We start from the raw sequence: 13513 nt of genomic DNA, 5'->3' as shown, positions 1-13513 counted from the left end.
CAACTACGGTTGGCAATCGAAGATAACTGAACGATAAATCACTACGGAACGCAGTGAAATGGAAAGCGGAAAACATATTGTTGCACTATTCAGTAAGATTAACAAAATGCTAGTCTTTCGAAACATAAGATTGATGAACGAATAAAACCTCGATGCGATTCCTTTCTGACGCAACACGAACGACGCAAATGTAATATTACATTACATTATATTTAATGATATCATTTGATTCTGCAAGTCCCAATGTTCCTCTTTAGTAGATATTAGAATACCAAAATGATTCCATATGGACAATGGATTCGGAAAATACGCGCACCAGCATTATTACTGCGAATCGTGTAGAATAAATGCCCACCATTCTGTCCATAGATGTAACCATAAAGCAAAGGATCGGATGGATCGTACATTTACTCCTTTTCGATTTTAAAATGTTAGATACGAAGTTTAGCGTACAGTGTAAAAATTGTATGTAAACCGTTACTATGCACTGGTTAAATCAAAATTTGAAATAAAATAATGAATACAACAATTATCAAACGTGAAAATTAAGATGATTCCTATCGAATACAAAGATAATTTGTAAGTTAATTAGATACAACAAATATATTTTAGAAAAAAATATGGACTGCACACAATTAAAAACACCTTATCACAGACTATTTCTTTTCCTGGTTTTAGAGAAAGCTATGAGCGTTATTTTGAATACATATCTTATTTAATGCGACAGAGGCATCAGCGCTAGACGGTAACGTTGAACGAAACGTTTAATAAATATTGCTATATATTTTTGATTAAAAATGCCGATCCTGAAATGATATGATCCAAAGAAACCGCAATGTAAAAAAGGTTGTATTTAATCGGATCAGCTCATATCCGGAACATCCGTATTCGTACAGTAAGTATCATCCAACAGCATGTCCTTTTGTCTCAGTGAGGCGCTTGAACTGTTCATGAACAAGAGTGATACTAATCCTTTATTCTTCTATCTATCTTCTAAAGTATCTCATAAAAATCTCCCATCATTCCCGAACGAATTACCTTTGCAGTGATTCAATCGAGCGAAAATATCTTGTATAACAGGAAACCACTGTCCGAAACAACAGAAAAAGTTTTAGAAAAAAATCTGGCACACAGAATGTGAAAATACTACTAAAACACTATGGAGACCGGACAAATTGCGGACTATCGTTGAGCCGTTGAGTTGTTTCGTTCCCTTTCCGAAGCATCCGAAGCATTTTTTATCTGATAGTGATTTACGAAAGAAATTCAAATGATTGTTTTAACTGCCGAACAGAAGTATGTTAAATGTTCCTTGTACCTGTAAGTCTTTGTGATCTATTATTATCTTCTGCATATCCAACGAAAAGCCGTTGTCACTAGCCAATTAAAAAAAATCTTCTTCGCCAGTATACACTTTATCGGTTAAAAAACTAACTATTTTCCGCACAAAGCAACAAATGCAATCTGAAATGAACCTACTTGCTTGTCTGTGGCAGCGATGAACAACCGGTAGACTTGGTGGGTGTGCTGAGGCCAACCCAAGAGATAACCATTAACGAGAGGTGCTATCAGTTGTTGATAGCCAATTGCGCTCTTATCGGCCTCATACTTCCAAGCTTCTCCGGCAGCTCACGACGGAACATATGAGTCATTTTGTGGGATAAAATATAAGGAACAGTACCTTTCTTTTGTGGGTTACGGAATCAAATGGCTCAACATGCTAACAGGCTGGCTATCGCATAAAGGTTCCCGTTAAAAGTCTGACGATGGCTAAAACGAAGTGGAACCTGTTGTTTGCAACGTTCGTTTTGTCCTGTGCATCTTTAACTGTGCTCATTGTTTCCCTGTGCACTCCCTATTGGGTACGTTTTCTGTGTTTTCGCGATGATATCAGTTCACTGACGGTCTTTATGGTTCCATTGTAGCTTGTGTCGGAAGCATTCGAAAGCAATGCATACAAGAACAGCGAGATCAATTATGGACTTTTTTCAGGATCGCTCACACAGAACTTTCTTCCAGTTCCTCGGTACTTTGACCTAACACGTAAGTACAGTTTGCAATGGATTTTAATCAGGATATCTTCATGCCTAACGCTGTTCAATTGTCCATTTTTGCAGTTACTTGTCTGTACAGCGAATATGTATGCGCTTACAGTTGCCAGGACAGTGAGGAAAGTAGAACCGAAGAAGTGTTGTTACTACTTCAAGGATTGCGTCCAGCAGATTGTCCTTTGCGCAGCTCGAGGAAACGATCCTTAGCCAATCATCTTATTGCTCCTGGCCCTGGCGCCAGTCCGAAAGCTACTAGCGGCGATCGCACTGAATTCATCAATACCGGCCTTTGGGTGTCTACAGTAGTGTTTACTGGAATTGCTGCTGGATTCGCCGGTTTCTCAGTTAGTTTTTCCATCATAAACGTGCTTTGGAACCCGGTGGAGCCGATTTTTAGTGTTTTCGGTCTGTACATCTGGCATGGAATCACCGTCGGTGCTAGTGGTTTGGCCATGATCCTTTGGGGATCGTTGTTTGAAAGTACATTGAAGAAGAATATCGCCATCACGGATACTCTCACCACGCAGATTCCTTATTCTTCTAGTGGGCTAGCATCGCCAGGAATTAGTTACTGGTGTTTGCTTTTGCCCATTGCATTTCACTCGGCCAGTATTGGATTACTGGTTTGGCGTCGTCACATTATCAATAAGGAACCTCCTCCCACGACGATTGATGTGGATCGATCCGATCTTACCATCATTATGTACTAGAAATGTGGGAAATGCGGGAGTTTCAACTTACCTTGAACGCTTTTGGATAGTTTTATGATAAATACATGCGTTTGCTAAACACTCCTCAATAACACCATTCCGTTTGTTCTACGACAGGTGATTTCCTTGGGCTTCATCGCCGGAATACTTTACTTTATTTAAGAGAAATAACCTACCTAAACTTATTTTGGAAACCGGGACGATTGCAGCAACAACTCTGATTTGGTCTGAACGATCCCGTTGAATCCCATGTTTCACAATCCCGAAATTTTGTCCGCAACAGCTGCAAGTGCTTCAGGAGTCGAATTTTTCAAAAACCGATTTTCGAAAACTTCGACTCCTGGAACCGGAGGTCCGTAAACACGATTTCCAATGAAATTATTGATTTTTTTGTGAAAAAAAGTACAAAAAATCCGGAGAAAATCGCCAATCGAACGAGAAACAATGGTGCACTTTTGTAAATTGTGCCAGTTACTGCACAAAAACCTGGACTTTGTGCAGTGCGATGAGTCCAACGTGTGGTTGCTGGAAACGGTGTTCCAAGTGAAGGTAATCGCAGGTCCCGGTGGATTGGTCGCGGCCTAAACGATTCTTTTCTCCCTGCCCCAGATCACGCCGGTAAACGAGAGGGTTGAACCGATCTGCCGGAAATGTATTCGCAAGTACAACAAGGTGATGAGAGATCTGAAAAAGTCCAACGGAGGACATCCGGTTTCACGGCACACGTTCACGGAAAACAAGCCGCCGAGCAACGGCAGCGAGACGGATCCGTTCGTCGGTGCTCAGCCGCCGGTTAGCTCCCAGATGCTGATGCAGCGCGGGAACACCCGATTGTCCGACACGCAGCAGTACCTGGTCGAAGACGAAAGCAAAGAGATGATGTTCACCGGATCATCCGAAACCAACGCCAGTCAGAACGGCAGCAACGGATTTGCCCTGAACATCAGTGGCGATGCAGCCACGGTATATCGCACAACCCTCGGCGATGCGCACGAGTCGTCGGAAGATGATAGCTCGGATGGCAAAAGTAGTGCAGCCGACGAGGAAGATGACGAAGAAGACAGCAGCGAAGAATCGAGTGAAGAGGACGACGAGGATGAGGACGATTGCTGTAGCGAAGATTCGGATGATAGCAGTTCTAGCTGCAGTACCAGCAGCAGCAGCGAGGAGAGCTCCTCGGAAACCGGCATCAGTTTGAAGATGGAAGATCACGTCGGTCGACCGAACATTAAGCACGAAAGCGGGCCAGCCGCACTGTACAGCTCGTATCTGGAGGCTCCGCTGATGCAGAACTTGCCCGAAGGCAGTCTGTTGCAGACGGGTGAAATGGAAGACGATAATGCTGCCACTGTCACCAGTAACGTGAATGGAACGGGAATAGAGAACGAAAAATCTATAGCAGAAGATGAATTAGAGCCACTGCAGCTGTCGGAACCGTTGGCGACGATCGAAGAGCAACCAGTCGTCACGGAGGAATCGCCCAAGAAACCAAGGAAGCGCAAAAAATCCCGAACCGATGGCACGCCGACGGGGCCGCAGACGAAGAACTACGTTTGTCTTGTGTGTCAGAAGCGGTTTTCGAAGGCAATCTATTTGAAAGTACACACTCGAACCCACACCGGAGAAAAACCGTACGCGTGCGATATTTGCTTTAAGAGCTTCACCCAGGCGTCAAGCTTAAATACCCACAAGCGGCTGCATTTCAACGTGAAACCGTTCGAGTGCGAGATTTGCAAGCAGCAGTACACGAGTGCGGGTAACTACAAGGTGCATCTGCGTACGCACACCCAAGAAAAACCGTACGCCTGCAGTTACTGCGACAAACGCTTTTCGCAGCATTCGAGTAAGAAAATGCACGAACGGGTGCACAGCCAGGAGAAGCCCTATCCGTGCCAGGTGTGTCTGAAGGCGTTCAGCAACGTCAGCAACCTAACAGTGCACATGCGCATCCACCAGGGCCTGAAGCCGTACAAATGTGATAAGTGCGAAAAGTGCTTTGCTCAGTCGCAAACCCTAAAAACGCACTACATTTCGGCGCACACGGATGTTCGACCGTTTCAGTGCGACAGGTGCCCAAAGTCGTACGCGACGCTCTCGAACCTCAACAACCATAAGCATACGCATCTGGATGAGAAGCCTTTTGCGTGCGAGTCGTGCGGTAAGCGGTTCACCCAAAAGTCCTCCCTCAAAACGCATCTCCTATCGCACAACACTGAAAGGGCATTCCCATGCAACGACTGTACGAAGTCGTTCAACACCCACGCAATGCTGAACACGCACCGTCGTAATATCCACAGCACCGATCGGCCGTATGCTTGTACCAAGTGCAGCAAATCCTACGCCCAAGAAACTCGGCTCCGACAGCACATGCTCAGCCACGCTGAGGTCAAACCGCATGCATGCCAACAATGTAACAAAACGTTCACGACAGCAACGAATCTGCGTATCCACCAGCGTGTGCACTCGGGGGAAAAGCCTTACCCTTGTCCAACGTGCGGGAAATGCTTTTCGCAGCGATCGTCGCTAAGAACACACGAAATCTTGCACTTACCTCCAGAACTGCGACCTGATACCGTCACCACTGGTAAGCAACAATCCGGCAGAACGGGATCAGGGCCGGGGGCTGGGAAAAAAAGACGCAGAAAGATACACGAGTGTGACCAGTGCGGAAAGACATTCACGGTGCGCGGACGCTATTGCAACCATATGAAGCAGATGCATCCGAGCGAAACACTAGAGGACGATGAACAGGACCCTGAGAGTACCAATGGGGATGGACATCGTGAGCCGGAGGGTGATAGCGATAGATTAGATGATAAGGCAGATTGCAAAGCCAGCGCATCGCAAACGAAAAATGCGAAAAATTGTAGTGGTTTAGCTTCAGATTTTGCCTCGGCGTATGCTATCAAGGGCGAAAATACCGAGAGCACGGCGGCCATATCCACGGATAAGGATGGTCACAACGATGACGATGACGACGGCGACGACGACGATGACGACGACGAGGACGAGGACGATGACGACGATGACGATGATGATGACGATGAAGAAGGCGAAGAAGACGACCAGGACGGCCAATTCGAGGAAGCGGGCGGTATGGCCAACGAGGAGAATGTGAAAGTGAGCAATGCAGGTGTTTCCCTTCAGGAGCAGTTCTATTACGGGCGGATATTGTCCGAGCAGAACTGATCTGTTGACACATTACCTACTACGACAACGGGATCCCGCTGGTTTTCATTTTAACCCGTACATAGTCGCTTTAAAAAGAGCTCTAGTTTTTAACGAAATAGGCCTTATTCGAAGATCTCTTAACAACCGGTATCTTAGTTAAGTTTGTATTTGCGCGAATGCTGACGGAGTCAAGGCTTGATGTACGGCCAGCTCGTTCAAATGGCAAGTATGTGCAATGGGGCTGCTCCCAACGGGGGGGGGGGGGGGGGACCCAAAATTTCGCCAACGAAACAAGTTGTGTTGCGGACTGCGATTAGTCAAAGGTGGTCGGGAAATGCACTTGCCAGCATTTCAGACGAAGCATCGTGTGCGTGTTATCAACACAATTTATTTATTACTAATTGTAATTATTTTAGCAAAGACGATGAGATATTGCCGGAACATACACATGTATCAAAACTAAGCTATTTGAGCATTCAATTCGAAAGAAATGTCTAGCAGAAAGGCGGAAAGAAAGCGTCAGTTTCTTCTCATCGTTTTACTGTATATTTGTCCAATACAAAATGGATAGACTGTAACAAATTCCACCGGTTCCGACACACCCAGTAAGCTTGGCTCTAATTCGAATTCAGCTGCACACTCGCGACCATGGAATATTGGATTCCTGTAAAAACCTTCCGCTAGTTTCCGGAAATCCATTTCACTCTACTTGATGTGTCCACCATCACGCAGCTTCGTAAGCAACGTGTCAACATCCGGCACAACCGATCCAGCCTGTCGAACCGGGGGATCCTCCACGGAAACAATCTCAATGCGAGGCGTCGTATCGACCCCTAGATCCTTCGGAGCAACCTTTTTGATGGGTTTTTTCTTGGCCTTCATGATGTTCGGTAACGTTGCGTAGCGCGGAGTGTTAAGGCGCAAATCTGCACTGATTACTGCCGGCAGTTTGGCCTTAATCGTTTCGAGCCCACCGTCAATTTCGCGAACTACCGTCAGCGTATCTCCCTCCTTATCGACTTTCGAGGCGAAAGCGGCCTGCGGCCAATCGAGCAGCGCAGCCGTCATCTGCGCGGTCTGGTTGCAGTCATCGTCGATGGCCTGCTTGCCCAGAATCACCAGATCCGCCTTTTCCTCCTGGGCCAGCTTGGCAAGAATCTTCGATACGTGAATCGGTTGCAGCAGATCGTAGTCCTTGCCCGTGACCTCGATGTGAATGCCTCGATCGGCACCCATGGCCAGCGCCGTCCGTAGGACTTCCTGAGCCTGAGCAGGCCCAACGGAAACGGCCACCACCTCAGACGCAATTTTCTTCTCCTTCAGCTTGACTGCTTCTTCTACGGCGATTTCATCGAAGGGGTTCATCGAATGCTTCACGCCTTCGGTCACGACCCCGGACTTATCCGGCTTGACGCGAATCTAGAGAAGATCGAAAAATACAATGAAGCAGCTGTTGTGTAACGCCGGGAGACACCCGCACCAAAAATCTTCCGGTTCGTTATCAGCGACCATCCCATCCTTTGCCGTTGCCAAGGGCTCGCCTCCTCTGTCGTAAGCAGTAGAGCTCGTGTTCTTACCTTGACCGCATAGTCAATTACACGCTTGACCCCAACCAAAACTCGCGACATCGTCAAACAAGCTGGAACTGCTGGAAAGTAGCACACAAATTACAATTAATCCGCAACTATGCCGGCGCCCTGGCGAAATTATTAACTGCCAAGTAAATAGATGATAATTGACGACGACTCCGTGGACTTTGCCCGATGTCCCTCCTCGTCCACATCATCCGCTCGCTTGCCAACTGGAGTAGTGAGAAGCTGTTGTAGATTTTGTCTCACTTAAAAGCGGTTGAAAAGGATAATTTTGTTAATTCTGGTGACTTATTGAAGTCGTTCGTGATTTTACTCAAGCAAATTACTGTTCAAAAATTGATCAATAGACAAATATTGACCGCAATACAAATGGTAAGCAAACGAATAATTTCAGCTGTCTCACTCTCGCGAATAGTGTGGACCAATCCTCACTTACGACCGAGCAACAACAAAACTTCCATTTCGTTCGTTCCGGAATTCCATCCTTGCGATTCCGAGAAAATCCGTTGGGGCTCTGCATCAGCTGCTGCGCTCGATAACAAATTAAGCTTTTCAGGCATCGGCAACGAACGAACAGGAAGTTTAATTTGAAGAAGCAAGAGAAAAACACTTAACCATGGCATCCTCGGCGCCGTTAGTGATGAGAGTAGTGGGCAGCTCGATAAAGATTGCACAGCGTGCCGGAAAGATTATTCGTGATGTAATGTGCCGCGGTGATCTCGCTATCGTTGAAAAAGGCAAAGACGATCTGCAGACCGAAGCCGATCGATCAGCCCAGCGGTGTATCGTTGCAAGTCTGTCCAAGTTGTTTCCCAACGTTACCATCATCGGCGAGGAAGGACAGAGTGATTTGAATGTAAGTGCATTCTCCACGCTCATGTACGGCTTGTTAAATAGGCTAATGTTCCCCTGCAGGTACCTGATGACTGGTTAATCACTGAGCCGAACGTAGAATTTACGGAAAAACACGATTGTCCCGGACCACTGGCAGACTTGAAGGAGTCCGAAATAGTCATATGGGTCGATCCGCTGGATGGAACGAGCGAATACACACAAGGATTCCTGGAGCGCGTCACCGTATTAATCGGAATAGCCGTCAATGAGCGCGCTGTTGGTGGCGTGATTCACCAACCTTACTACAAAACCGACACCGGTGAACTGGGCCGTACCATCTGGGGTCTGAAGGGCGGTGGCAGCGGCGGCATGGTTCCGGTGCCGCCGCCAGCTGATCGATTTCTTGTAACAACGACTCGCTCACATTCCAATACCATCGTCCAGTCGGCACTGGACGCGCTCGAAGCGGACGATGTGCTACGGGTCGGTGGAGCTGGCTACAAGGTGCTCCAGTTGTTGGAAGGTAAAGCGCACGCATACGTTTTTGCTAGCGCCGGCTGCAAGAAATGGGACACTTGTGGACCTGAGGCTGTCTTAGAGGCTAATGGCGGTACACTCACTGATATGCTTGGCAGACATTACCGCTACGGCAAAGACGCCAGTTTCCCCAACAGTGCTGGTGTGCTAGGCACCGTGGCCGGCATCTCGCATGAAACCATTCTTTCCAAAATTCCCGAAACAGTCAAACTGGCTATGAATAAAATGTAGGTACCGTGTCCATGTATTTTACCATTTGTTGAACATTCAAAAGCTCACCCACGATACAAATTGCCAGCACCGGTTCTACGTAGTGTCCCATGGTCCCATGTCGAAAGATTAAAAGCACTAGGTGCACAGTGGAGTTAGTTATAAGCAGAGGAATGAGAAAAGAATCAGGGTTGATTGGTTTGTGGTAGCTAGAGGACCTAGTAGCTAGGATCTAAAGCTTAGCAAGTGGTTTCTTAAGTAGAGCGCGGAGTTCACGGCGCAAAATTTTGCCGCTCACATTCTTTGGAATTTCTTCTACAAAACGTACTCCACCGTGCAGACGTTTTGCGGGAGATGTTCGCTCAGCGACATACTGGCGTACTTCTTCTTCGGTAAGAGTAACATTCGGCTGCTTGACAACGAATGCCACCGGCAATTCTCCGGCCAATTCGTCAGGCAGCCCTACTACTCCCGCGTCCTTAATTTTAACATTCGTCAGTAAAATAGACTCGATTTCCGCCGGCGGCACTTGGTAGCCTTTGTACTTGATCAACTCTTTGAGTCGATCGATGATGAAAAATTCATAATCCTCGTCATAGTAGCCAATGTCGCCGGTATGCAACCAGCCATGCCGATCGATCGTCTCGCGAGTGGCCTTGTCGTTTCCGATGTAACCCTTCATAATCTGCGTCCCCTGAAAACACAGCTCGCCCGGACGATTGGGGCCTAGTGGTTTTCCTGTTTCGAGATCAATCACCTTTGCCCTCGTACCGACCTGAAGCTTTCCTACGCTTCCAGGCTTATTGCATTCGGCGGTCTGCACAAGCATTGCGAGTGTCGTTTCGCTCATCCCATATCCTTGCAGGACGTGTTTCACTCCAATGCGCCGTTTGACTAGCTCCTCGGTTTCTCTGCTTAACGGCGCAGCCCCACAAAGCAGGGTGTTAACGCACGAAAGATCATAACTGTCCACTAACGGGTGTTTGGCCAGAAATACCATCAGCGGTGGTACAACGAACACGAACGAACAGCGGTAGTTCTCGATGCAACTCAAAAACAGACCTTCTTCGAATTTGGGCAACGAAACAAGCTTCAGCTTGTTACTCAGAACATTGATTAGTGTTAGGCAACCGAACGCGTGAAACCAAGGTATGACACCGAGAACCACCACCGGTACTTCGAAGGATGCCTCCAGCTCGGACAACAAGGAAACGCTTGCCATCACGTTTCGCTGGGTCAGCTGCACCCCTTTCGGCAAACCCGTGGTACCGGAGGAGCAAAGGATCAGGGCTACGTGTTCGTCCACGTTTGTCGGAAGGATAGCAAACGTGTGCGGATTGATGGTACTCGTGGTGGCCAGGAAGTGCTCGTAGAGGGTGACGCTGGTACCGAAGGCATTCTCGTCTCCGAAGAGGAAAACTCGTTCGATGAAATTTCGATTTGATCCGGCTACTTTGATGACCCGCTCTGCCGAATAGGGCGACACGAACAGTACCTTGGGCTTCGATAAGTTGAGGGCATGATTCAGCTCGCCTGCAGTTGAAAGAGAAATGATAACGAAGCTTAATGTCAATAAATCAAGCATTCTATTACCAGCGTTATCACAGGCTTATCTTAAACGGTCGCATCGCGTTAAATAATAGCCCGTCGAGAGTAACAGGTACTCTTCGAGATAAGCCGGACGAGTGTATCTACCGCATACTTACGTTCAGTGTATGTTAAATTAATAGGAGCGACGGCGGCGCCTAGAAAGAAGGCCGCATACAGTACCACCGGAAACTCCAAACGATTTTCGCTGCAAACGCCCATGACATCGCCCGACTGCAGGTTCGCATGCCTTCGAAGGCTTTCTGCCAGCCTTATGGCCTTCTCGAGAAGCTCCAAGTACTGCAACTCTGTTGAGTACACTCCATCAATCTAGGGGTATCGAACGATAAAATATGAAAAAGAAATGATCCAAAATAGGTGCTTAAATATGCAAACTTTGCCGTCGACCGTTGACAGAGTAAAGGTCGCTTTTCTGTTCGTTCTTACTATTCCGGTCGTATCGCCATTCTTGAGCAATCGCTTGTACAGAAACTCGCCAAGGGACCCGCTCGATTCGATGAAATCAGCCGGTTCTGGAGGGCCAGAAATTATGAACTTCTCCTCCGCCTCCATGGGATGGGTGGGATTCATGATGCTATTGTTTTTACTGTCCTCTATACTTCAACAAAACCAAAACTGATCACTATCACTGAGCTTGTTACGCGAAGAACTCGCCGAGCCGGCCGTTTGTGATGTTTTCGCTTGGGCGATTGAAGAAAAAATAATTTTAACTCCGGCGCCCGCGCTTTACTACCACCCTTTTGCCAGAGCGACTAATTTCGAAAAGCACCATTAACTTTTTTATTATGCAAGTATTTTTTTTCTCAAATCAATGGTTTTGCTAGCGATCAGCTCATCAATAAATTTGGTATTTTGTGGTTTTGTTGTTTTGTGTTTTGTTGTCGAGAAATTGTCGCCTCGTGTAGACACGCTTTAACTACATAATTTTGTTTTCGAACTGCCAACTGCGAGGTGTGCTGTCTGGGTGTGGGTGGTTTGTTTTTGTGTTTTACGAGGAATACTTAGTGATAGCGGTATTAATTAGTAGAAAAAGTAATAGATAGGGACCATTTAGGCAGGATCGGAGGGTTTTGATTTCAGATGAAAAGAAGCGCGTTTGCTGCAGATGAGTGTAGGGGATAAATAGAAAAATGCCCTACAGTATGAACGAGGCAAAAGTGAGCGTCAGTTTCTCCTGCCAGCGCTGTCTGCAGCCAATTCACGTCGATGATTCTTTTGCCAGCCTCGACGAGCATACGCTCGCGGAGCTGGCGCTACCGATCAACTCGCACCTGGAGGTAGATCTGGAGTCGCAGTTGGCCAGCTTTGACCACCTCGTTCGACCCTTCCGTGTGGCGGAATCGACAACCGATGTGAATGGAGGCTTTATGCTGCTTTCCGATGGGCCTGACAAAGAACCTATCGGCCACAATTTACGCATCAAGGCCGAGCTGTTTGATACGCTGTCGAACAACTCGGAAATCGATCATCCGCTTTGCGATGAATGCACCGATACCCTGCTCGAACTGATGGACAAACAACTGAAAGTGGCCGAGGAAGAATGGAACGATTACAACAATTATCTCAAGAAGCTGGAAACCACGGATGACGTACCGGATATCGCGAAACTCGAACAGGAACTGAACGGCCTTCAGCTGGAGGAAAACAAGCTTATGGAAGAGCTGTCCGCGTTGTCCAGTGAAGAACAATCGATTCGGCAAGCTGTTCAGGAGCAGGAAAAGGAAAAGCAGCGGCTGGAGTGCGAGGAACAGAAATACTGGCGCGAGTATACGAAGCACAGGAGGGACGTTATCACGACCGAAGACGAGTTCCGGTCGCTCGAGTGCCAAATGGTCTATGCGCAGAGTCAGCTGGAAAAGTTGAAGAAGACGAATGTATTCAATGCCACGTTTTATATCTGGCATTCAGGCCCCATTGGAACAATCAACAATTTCCGCCTTGGACGGCTACCATCCGTTGCCGTGGACTGGTCGGAGATCAATGCGGCCTGGGGTCAAACCTGTCTGTTGCTGTCTGCATTGGCCCGCAAAATGAGCTTCAGCTTCAAGCAATACCGTCTGGTGCCGTACGGAAACCACTCCTACATCGAAGTACTCGGCGAAGGCAAAGAATTACCTTTGTACGGCAATGGTGGCTTTCGGTTCTTGTGGGATTCCAAATACGACGCCGCCATGGTCGCATTTCTCGACTGCTTGCAGCAGTTCAAGGAAGAAATCGTGCGACGTGATACCGATTTCTGTTTACCATACCTGATGGAGAAAGGCAAGATTGAGGATGCCTCGACCGGAAGCAGCTTTTCGATCAAGTAAGCTACTATCGCGGTTGTGGTGTTTGACCTGTGAACTAACTCAATTTCATTTCTTTGTAGAATACAGTTCAACTCCGAAGAACAATGGACCAAAGCTCTCAAGTATTTGCTTACAAATTTGAAATGGATGTTAACCTGGGTATCATCCCAGTTTACGGAAGAAAAACGATTAGCAAATGCAACGCCAGACAGTCGAAATGATCCACTACAATGAAGCATCTTCGATGGTAACTGTTAAAATGTCCTTGTTACGTTGTACGATCAGAATAAATATGTACTGCTACAATCCTTAGTAGTCTTCCTGTACCGCGTCATAAGTGGATTTTTTATTTTTCATTGGACAGCAAACTGAATCATTCCATACTCCCTGAAGATTTTTCGTACAGGTATCTTCTCTCTAATCTCCGATTTTGTGTTCGCGGTGTAAATTAACATTACCATAAATATTTCATTTGATCTTAACACTGCAAAATCACTCATTAACTCGCAACA

At 47.0% G+C, this 13513-nt stretch overlaps 7 protein-coding genes across 7 annotated transcripts in view; 5 read left to right on the top strand and 2 right to left on the bottom strand.

The window, feature by feature from the left end:
- The window catches only part of LOC126575378 (homeobox protein Hox-A1-like), a 9793-nt gene extending 9229 nt beyond the window's left edge, over positions 1-564 (top strand). The window contains exon 4 of the mRNA XM_050236056.1: positions 1-564. This exon is cut by the window's left edge and continues 449 nt beyond it. The gene's annotated coding sequence lies outside the window, so the exon portion shown is untranslated.
- A 1051-nt stretch (positions 565-1615) lies between these two features.
- LOC126571140 (uncharacterized) lies at positions 1616-2845 on the top strand. The gene is made up of 3 exons (XM_050229422.1): positions 1616-1862; positions 1926-2043; positions 2118-2845. Exons 1-3 carry the CDS (start codon positions 1767-1769, stop codon positions 2759-2761), a joined length of 858 nt encoding a protein of 285 aa, XP_050085379.1. The 5' UTR covers positions 1616-1766; the 3' UTR covers positions 2762-2845.
- A 342-nt stretch (positions 2846-3187) lies between these two features.
- LOC126571136 (zinc finger and SCAN domain-containing protein 2-like) lies at positions 3188-6168 on the top strand. Its single transcript, XM_050229418.1, has 2 exons — positions 3188-3310; positions 3371-6168. The coding sequence occupies exons 1-2, from the start codon at positions 3206-3208 to the stop codon at positions 5948-5950; spliced, it is 2685 nt and encodes an 894-aa protein (XP_050085375.1). The 5' UTR covers positions 3188-3205; the 3' UTR covers positions 5951-6168.
- Positions 6169-6451: 283 nt separating this feature from the next.
- LOC126571141 (electron transfer flavoprotein subunit beta) lies at positions 6452-7701 on the bottom strand. Its single transcript, XM_050229423.1, has 2 exons — positions 7510-7701; positions 6452-7351 (listed from the first exon to the last, which is right to left on the bottom strand). Exons 1-2 carry the CDS (start codon positions 7558-7560, stop codon positions 6638-6640), a joined length of 765 nt encoding a protein of 254 aa, XP_050085380.1. The 5' UTR covers positions 7561-7701; the 3' UTR covers positions 6452-6637.
- Positions 7702-7939: 238 nt separating this feature from the next.
- On the top strand, positions 7940-9142 carry LOC126571139 (3'(2'),5'-bisphosphate nucleotidase 1). The gene is made up of 2 exons (XM_050229421.1): positions 7940-8380; positions 8440-9142. Exons 1-2 carry the CDS (start codon positions 8141-8143, stop codon positions 9124-9126), a joined length of 927 nt encoding a protein of 308 aa, XP_050085378.1. The 5' UTR covers positions 7940-8140; the 3' UTR covers positions 9127-9142.
- On the bottom strand, positions 9117-11461 carry LOC126571137 (uncharacterized). Its single transcript, XM_050229419.1, has 3 exons — positions 11140-11461; positions 10812-11022; positions 9117-10638 (listed from the first exon to the last, which is right to left on the bottom strand). The coding sequence occupies exons 1-3, from the start codon at positions 11281-11283 to the stop codon at positions 9338-9340; spliced, it is 1656 nt and encodes a 551-aa protein (XP_050085376.1). The 5' UTR covers positions 11284-11461; the 3' UTR covers positions 9117-9337.
- A 216-nt stretch (positions 11462-11677) lies between these two features.
- LOC126571138 (beclin-1-like protein) lies at positions 11678-13313 on the top strand. Its single transcript, XM_050229420.1, has 2 exons — positions 11678-13018; positions 13082-13313. The coding sequence occupies exons 1-2, from the start codon at positions 11844-11846 to the stop codon at positions 13233-13235; spliced, it is 1329 nt and encodes a 442-aa protein (XP_050085377.1). The 5' UTR covers positions 11678-11843; the 3' UTR covers positions 13236-13313.
- The last annotated feature ends 200 nt before the right edge of the window (positions 13314-13513 follow it).

This window comes from Anopheles aquasalis, chromosome 2, assembly GCF_943734665.1.
Source record: "Anopheles aquasalis chromosome 2, idAnoAquaMG_Q_19, whole genome shotgun sequence".
NCBI classification, from domain to species: Eukaryota; Metazoa; Arthropoda; class Insecta; order Diptera; family Culicidae; genus Anopheles; species Anopheles aquasalis.
Note: the sequence above shows the minus strand (reverse complement) of the source record. Positions and strands in the feature narration are given on the sequence as shown.

Coding starts and splice junctions, on each gene's coding strand:
- LOC126571137 (XM_050229419.1), bottom strand. CDS start 11,283: ATGAATCCCACCCATCCCATGGAGGCGGAGGAGAAGTTCATAATTTCT. Junction 11,023..11,139: donor ATGGCGATACGACCGGAATA/GTAAGAACGAAC, acceptor CGATACCCCTAG/ATTGATGGAGTGTACTCAAC. Junction 10,639..10,811: donor TAATTTAACATACACTGAAC/GTAAGTATGCGG, acceptor TTTCAACTGCAG/GCGAGCTGAATCATGCCCTC.
- LOC126571139 (XM_050229421.1), top strand. CDS start 8,141: ATGGCATCCTCGGCGCCGTTAGTGATGAGAGTAGTGGGCAGCTCGATA. Junction 8,381..8,439: donor AAGGACAGAGTGATTTGAAT/GTAAGTGCATTC, acceptor GTTCCCCTGCAG/GTACCTGATGACTGGTTAAT.
- LOC126571140 (XM_050229422.1), top strand. CDS start 1,767: ATGGCTAAAACGAAGTGGAACCTGTTGTTTGCAACGTTCGTTTTGTCC. Junction 1,863..1,925: donor CCCTGTGCACTCCCTATTGG/GTACGTTTTCTG, acceptor GTTCCATTGTAG/CTTGTGTCGGAAGCATTCGA. Junction 2,044..2,117: donor TCGGTACTTTGACCTAACAC/GTAAGTACAGTT, acceptor CCATTTTTGCAG/TTACTTGTCTGTACAGCGAA.
- LOC126571136 (XM_050229418.1), top strand. CDS start 3,206: ATGGTGCACTTTTGTAAATTGTGCCAGTTACTGCACAAAAACCTGGAC. Junction 3,311..3,370: donor AAACGGTGTTCCAAGTGAAG/GTAATCGCAGGT, acceptor TCCCTGCCCCAG/ATCACGCCGGTAAACGAGAG.
- LOC126571138 (XM_050229420.1), top strand. CDS start 11,844: ATGCCCTACAGTATGAACGAGGCAAAAGTGAGCGTCAGTTTCTCCTGC. Junction 13,019..13,081: donor GGAAGCAGCTTTTCGATCAA/GTAAGCTACTAT, acceptor ATTTCTTTGTAG/AATACAGTTCAACTCCGAAG.
- LOC126571141 (XM_050229423.1), bottom strand. CDS start 7,560: ATGTCGCGAGTTTTGGTTGGGGTCAAGCGTGTAATTGACTATGCGGTC. Junction 7,352..7,509: donor TAATTGACTATGCGGTCAAG/GTAAGAACACGA, acceptor GATCTTCTCTAG/ATTCGCGTCAAGCCGGATAA.